At 39.3% G+C, this 7,386-nt stretch overlaps 1 protein-coding gene across 1 annotated transcript in view; it reads left to right on the forward strand.

Annotated features, from left to right (window-relative positions):
• Nucleotides 1-1,494: 1,494 nt before the first annotated feature.
• LOC103478812 (SRSF protein kinase 2) overlaps nucleotides 1,495-7,386 on the forward strand; it is a 63,201-nt gene continuing 57,309 nt past the window's right edge. Inside the window, exon 1 of the mRNA XM_017309349.1 lies at nucleotides 1,495-1,639. Coding sequence (XP_017164838.1) covers nucleotides 1,495-1,639 — 145 coding nt within the window. The remainder of the gene's footprint in view (nucleotides 1,640-7,386) is intronic.

Below are 7,386 nucleotides of genomic sequence, written 5' to 3' on the forward strand. Positions count from 1 at the left end.
AAATCAGAAAGAAAAAAAGCAGCAAATATGGCATAAAATTTCTTTTAGGTCCTATTTGACACACAGCATTTTTATGACAACAGAAGGTAACATAGTTACTTCATTCTATAAAATGACAATGTGTCTAGAAAACACATTGTCATCCTTTTAACATATTTTGTCAATTTGTCTGATTGTTGGTAGTGACCAGAGTTACTCGGATTTAATACCCTGCTTTTAAAAACTCTCCATTATTAAGGTATCTATTATTAGTAGTAGTTGTAGGTAGTTGATTAGTCAAGCTATCTGCTCAGGTAGCCGTCTTGCAATTCACTACTTATCATGAACTGCGGCTTGTAGTTTGCTAGCCTGGCCATTGCCTTCCTACGCAATGCCACTCTATTCTAATCTCTCGTTACTGCTCTATCTGGGATTTCTCCCATTGAGGTGGATTTCTCCAGTAGAATTTCAACCGGGCCGAGGGACAAGACCCGCTACAAAGCGAAGTGTAGAGCGAAGGTCTGGTTTGCATCAGGCTGGAAGCTTGAACAATTGCAGTGACGGATCCACACCATGAAGTCTGTGTTTCTGACAATGTTTCCAAAGAGGTCGAAATGATTTTCTTGAGAGAAAAGTATAGTTGCCTTGTTTTAGAAAGCTGATGGAAAGTTTACAGTGAAACATGGGACAGGCGCAGTGGTATGTTTTTCAGCGTTTTTGACATGTCACATGTGCTTTAAAGATAACGACAGATACCAATCGATTGATTAATGACGTTGCCAGAGAAACCTTTGCTGACTCAGTGAATGTTAGCCTCAGTATGTCGAGACAGAGACTGGACACGGTTGAGAAGAAGTTACTCATCCGAGTCAGACTGCTAAATAAAGATCATTGTCCTCTTGAATAATTTGGATTCACTCATGCAGCCCCAAGTTATCAAAGTCGGGTTGTCCACACATCCTTAAGAACTCTTAAATTGATGTATCTAAAATTGAGGCCTTAAAATGTCTTGCATTCATTTAAAAAACTGTACTTTGACTTTAGTTAATCAATGAACTTCAGTTTACCTTGTAGAGGCGGTGCTAGCTAACTAGCTAGTTTTTTTGCGTCGATCATGAGTAAGTGTAAATTTACCGCCAGTTGGCTGGACGACGTTCCGTCCTGACGCGGGTCTTCAAAGCCTTAAGTTTGAGTTTGTGAAACCTGCAGAAACCCTGAAATAGAGTTTTTCTTTCATTTTATAAGCAAATCATAATAATAAAAAAAGATGCCCCATCAACATTGCTTAGCACATCTGCAGAAGCTTTCCGGTTGCTCATCCTCTTGAGTCAGTGGATCTGAAAAAACGAGCATGTAATATGTGATGTGTGCAGAGTTTCCTGACTTAATTCAACAGGAACCCATGTTCATTCAGATTTAATCAGGCCAACCTCCACGTTCCTAAATCGGCGTGCAGAAGGGAGCGGAAGGAGCTTGATTTGACAGGTGCCGGAAGGCGAGGACCCGGCAGACCGGATGACTCAGGTAGCCGCTGACGCTGATGCTGCGCCGCGTTTTTACGACCTGAAAGTGCTGCTGCCGTCCACACGGCCCTGTGCCAAAGACCCCCAGATTGGCACGCTTCAGCACATACTGCAGTGGGTGCGCAGATACGCCAAAAGTAAATGGGCACTAACGATTCCAAATATGATTACACGGACAGTTGGGTGGAGAGGAGAGTGGTACTATGAAGCAGAGTTTAATGTGGCAGTGGGCACATGCGTCGCGTAAAAAGACCGTGTGTGGAGGGTTAAGACAAAGAAAACAGGATTTCTAATCCTCGGCTCTTGCATGTCGACTGTGTGTCAGTTTCTTTGTGGTAATATTTATGGATTTCATCACTCAGCTTGCTTAACCCGTCACCTATTGTCTGGCTTAGCGCGATCTGTAATTAAGAATACCGTCTTGTGGCAGGTAACAACTAAAGGAGTCACTCTTGTATGCACCACTGCCCCGAGTTTTTAACTCCAGCTGCACCTCAAATGACCCCTGTAGTTAGTTTGCATTTGGACAGTCTCTTAGAAAATTTGTGTTTATGTACATCTCAGCATTTGTGTTTAAATGTGTAATTATATTCAGCTCAGTTATAAAGTTTTGGTTTGATGAGAGAACTCCCAGGATGTTTGCGTTTGGCAAAATTACGTTTTACAAAGAAATCATTTATGAAGTTTCGAATCGCCTTTCGAAAAACTAAAACGGAAATGAACTGTAATCGTTTAGGCAATTTAAATATGGCACTTTATAAGAAAACCATCTGTCTTGCTTCTGTGTTTTGAAAAAAGTATGTGTTCTTGTTGAGCTTGTTCACATTTTATACACACAAACTTGGATCTATTTCACAAGGATTTTATGTGATAGACCAAAATCCTCAGTGCAGGAATTTATATTTTGCTAATATAGCTAATTAATGGTGGTTAGATAAACTACAGTGGAAACAACAAGGCGCCTTAAAAAATCTGTGTATATTTAGGTTTTTTCACTTCACAATTACTTGGGAAAATCTACAAAGTGTGGTGTGCATTTGTATTGTGCAACATGTTCTCTGCTACCCTTAAATAAAATCTAGATCAACAAATTGCCTTCAGAGGTTGGTGCATATTTGGGCAAAAGTTATTGATCAGATTAATCTTGATGCATTGATTATTGAAATGATTGTCAACTTATTTAGCAATTAATTCATAATTAAGTGGAGAATACAGACACACAAAAAAGCCTTTTGCTGAAAGAACATATTCAGAGCAATAATGAAGCCAAAGCTGTGCAAAAAATATATACGATTTGTTTTTAAGGTGGAAAAAAAACTTAAGTTCTGAGTAGAACATATTTACAAATTTTCAAGTTGCATAGTTTTAACTTTACCCAGTTGAAATTATGTACAAAAACCAACTCCTATTAAGCACATTTTGCTGTCCAAACTTGGTTAATCCAAAAAATAATCAACAGATTAGCCCTTGAGCTTTTGAGCTTTTCACTTTTGCCTAAAAAAGGCTCAAGTGGTTAAATGAAAAATCTCCATAATGTGCCAATGTTTTAAATTTGATTAATCAAACAAATAATCGATTAAAGAAAATAATCATTAGTTGCAGTCCCCATACTTATTCTCTTTCCTCTTTGTAATATTTTTGAGCTACTTGTTTGTCTCATAACATAAATTTAAAAAAACATTGAAGTTTTGGGTTGTATTGTGACAAAATGTGGGCAATTTTAATCGGTAGGCATATTCCGAACATATCATATCATACATGTTTTTCTGTATGATAGAAAAACACTTGCTGCTGGAATGTTATGTAGAAAAAGAAATTACATTTTCTTCTCATTCTAGGTTTGGTAGAATATGGGTAGGTTAATTATGGCAAATAATCAGCTATACTTTAACATTTAATCCTAAATAATTGTGTGTCTTGGTTATGTTTTCTGTGGCTTTCTGCTCTGAAAATGAAATGGTTCTAAAGCTCTGTCTGCGTAACACCATCTGAAACCTGGACTGCGCACACACAAACAGATCCATGCCCGGTTCAGCAGAGCTTCGTTTGTGCTGAGGCATGTTTATCCACAATACAATGATGTGTGTGAGACTCTCTGCATGGGTGTGTGTGTGTGTGAGTTAAACCAAATGGATGGGCAAGTTGGGCCCGAAAAGGGCAAGATGTGGCGCAGAGACAAATGCCTTTCAAGCGATCGCATTAGGAAGGTGATCCTTGTTGTGTAACCCGGCACTCGAAGCATGCCGAAGACGAATGGAGGACAGGGTGTGTGTGTGTGTGTGTTTGTGAAGGGAATTTTGAAGTGCTCTGCGTAAGCTGCTTCTTTTGACATGCATGTCATTTTAGATTATAACCTCTGCTCCTTGATGGAGGGTTTATGTCCTTTGAAGAGTCTTAGACTAAGAATTAAAAGAGAGTTTTGCTGAACATCCGAAGGTCAAAAGTTTACAGGTTTTGCTGCAAAGCGAGGGTGCAGCTATCATAGTGTTATTGATGGATTCAGAAGGAGTGCTTAATGCTGTTGTTCTGGTGACATTGTGCTCTTAAGCAGCGTGTTTGTACTCTCTAGTGCTTATATTTGGAAATATGATGGGATGTAGTCTATACATATCATGTGGTTTCAGAATACCTATGTACAGTACCTTGAAAATATGTTAATAGCCCTGGTGTTTGTTTTAGTACTTTTTAAAAAATTAGGAATCTATGTAATAGTGCAACAGAAAGTGAATATTTGTGAATTGAAAATAAAAAAAGCAAAATGTCTTATTCTGAATTAATTTTGTTTTACCCACAAAGTAATAAATGAAAGATTAAATATTTTTTAAAAAGTGCCATTGAAAATACATGAATAAATAGTTAACAAATTTTGATTCATCTTTGTCTCTAATTTCCAGCTACTCATGTTAAATAAAAAACAAAACTGACAGCATTATTGGGAATGTAATTTCTCAATTGTTTGTTCCACGAGAGCATCAATAAATATCAGTAAATAAAAAAATTAGGTTGCATCCTGAAGAAGCCATTCCAAAGTGTGAATGTTTTTCAGAAACKGTATGTTTTTGAGACAAGCTTGCCATTTTAAGAAGTTATATTTTATCATAATTTTTATCGTTATCACAATAGTTCCATAAAAAGATACTCCTCCGCTCACACACAGAAGAGAAACCCCCTCAAGAGCAGCGCTAGCTAGCTACAAGCTAGCATAAGCTTAAGCTACAAGCTAAGCTTAAGCTACAAGCTAGCTTAAGCTAGCTTGTAGCTAGGATCCAGTCTGTCTCCTCTCTGACCTCCATCTCCCACACCATGCCCTCAACAACCCATCCCCACATGTGAGTGGAAGCAGAAGACCATCTTTACTTTCTCTCCTGCTTTCTTGTTTCATTTTTTCCCTCCCAACTCTGGGTTTGATGAAAAGAATGACGACACCGTTAGCATTTCACCTCCTCTCCCCCCTCTTAGGGCTTTCAGCGAGATAGCAGCAGTAAATAAAAGCGTCTGTGTGTGTTTGTGTCGTCTGCTCTGAAGTCTCCCGTCTTTAAAGCCAGTCTAACCTGACCGAATAACTCTGTCACTGCGGAGTAATTCTGTGAATTTCCACTCTACCTGTTGCTGTCCTATGGGGTTAATCAGTGATGAGAATCACACAGTTGGTGGCAACTAGACACCATGTAAGCAACACAGCTGTTGCCATGGCAATACCTTCGAGGTGCGTTCAAAGTGATTGGTATTTGGGCACCTGATCTGCAGTGTGTCGCTCTCCCTTGTTGGGGTGTTGGTGACAACGAGGTCAAAGGTCACACTAGAATCATTGGGTGTGAAAAAATGGATTAAAGGAAATCGGCACAATCCAATTAAGAAAAGTTATTAGTAACTATTCCCTGTTTATTCTGCCTTTTCAAAGTTCTGGCAGAGGGATTATAGAAAGCAAAATGTGTTTTATATAAAGGAACAGGATGAAAAAACATTTTCTGCTCTACATTTGATGTCCAATCCGTAGACTCAATAAGTTTGCAGCATTTTATGTATTTCGGGAATATTAAACCACTCGCTCTCTCCTCGTCTCAGCTTTTCTATTCCTGTTGATATATTTTGTTTTGTTTTATTTTTCATAATAGTTCTGACATTAGTAAAGCTAATAGTTAATGTGGCATGGTTCAAGTGTAAACATGTAATATTATAATAATGTTACAACAGTTAGAAACTTTCATTTGTGTGTTCTCCTGCATCCTGATATGATTGAACTGATTTATCCACTGTATGTTTTAAGCACCATACAGATGAAGTCATACACTCATCAGACGTGAATGTATTCATTTTCAGCAGGCCTTTAAATGGAGACCATCCTAAAACCTCTATTGTTAGCTTCAGAAAACCAAGTTTGTTTGGACTCGGTTTCATTTTAGGACACTGAATAGAGTCCAAGTTTCAACCACCCAACACCCTTTCCATCCATGTAGGCATAAAACGTCTTTTATAACAACCTATTAAACTATTCACTGGTGGATTGTTGTGTTCCGGTTTATAATAGTCTTGCTTATGTTTGAGGTTTTCCTTGAATGCCTTAACCACTTTTCTTTAATCGGAGTGGGATACTTGGAGTCAGCATGTTGTCAAAGCTTGTAGAGCTGGGTGATATCAATCAATATTGTGATATATAAAGCAGTTAACATCGATAACAATAAATAAAAGATAACATAAATCCTCCCGTTCCCCTGGAAAAATATCTTGACTTCCAACCTCCTTGCTGAACCCAGAATGTTGCCAAACAAGTTATCCGTTTCTTTGGAAGTGAGCTGCTCTTCTTCCTCCTCCACCAGTTCTACCGCCACCGCTTCAATAATGAAACAATTTAAAATTTCCTTCACTTTCTCATCCTCACCATAGCTATCACCATTTAATCTTGCATGTGTGAAGGGGAAAATCCACAACAACCCCTAAAAGGTGCCACCAATCAAATAATAATTATTCAAATGAGTGTATGTAAACTTTGAAAGCTGTGCAGCTCCAGCTTAAAATACATAATCAGAAGGAGAAAATATCTAACATCTTTGATTCTCTATTCTTCTATTTCAACTCCTCTGATGCGGCGTAGGTATTTAGCATGCAGGTAGGGCCTTTCTCTCTCATTAGTTCACATCTATCTGCTATCAGCACATTAGTGTTCCTGGAATGGACTTTCCACCATAAGACATACTCGGCAGAAACAGAAAAATTGAGAGAGAGCGAGAGAGCAGGGGTGGAGGAGATCTTTTTGGGATGGGAAAAGGGGAACATGGCACAGCGATCGGCCTGGAAGAGGTTTGGTCCCACTGAGGAATTATTAAAAGATGGGTGATAAAGTGGGAAGGGTAAATATGTAAGGCCCACATAGAGAGTGGAGAAAAGGAAAGGAGAAACCTCTGGAGAAACGATAGACAGAGATAAAACTCGGAAGAGGGAACAGGAAAACAAGGCAAAGACGAATAGAGCGAGGGAAGATGGAGGGAGAAGATAGATGGCCCTCTGCAGACCTGCGCAGTGTGGTGGTGGGTAACGCGAGGTCAGCGGTGGACCGGCCAGAACCGATGCTGCAGCAGCGAGGCGGTGGAATGATAATGGCCTGTTTGTTTGTGGGGAGCCATTTGTTTGCTTGTGTGGCTTTGCATATGCCTGTGTGTAAAAAGATAACCTATTCTCACTGAAGACACCTCTACACTAACAAACAACACAGAAGCATGTACAGCTGTTATTTCCAACACTAAGCCTTTACGTGTCCAAGTAGGACCAGGTATCCCCCCGTTTGCTGCACAACTGGGCGTTGCATTCATCTGTTGTATCTGAAAACCCTGTTAGACTGATAAATCTCTTCCTGCAGTATGCTCCAAAGTGTGTGTGTGGGGGGAGG

Source organism: Poecilia reticulata, linkage group LG16, assembly GCF_000633615.1.
Source record: "Poecilia reticulata strain Guanapo linkage group LG16, Guppy_female_1.0+MT, whole genome shotgun sequence".
Taxonomy (NCBI): Eukaryota; Metazoa; Chordata; class Actinopteri; order Cyprinodontiformes; family Poeciliidae; genus Poecilia; species Poecilia reticulata.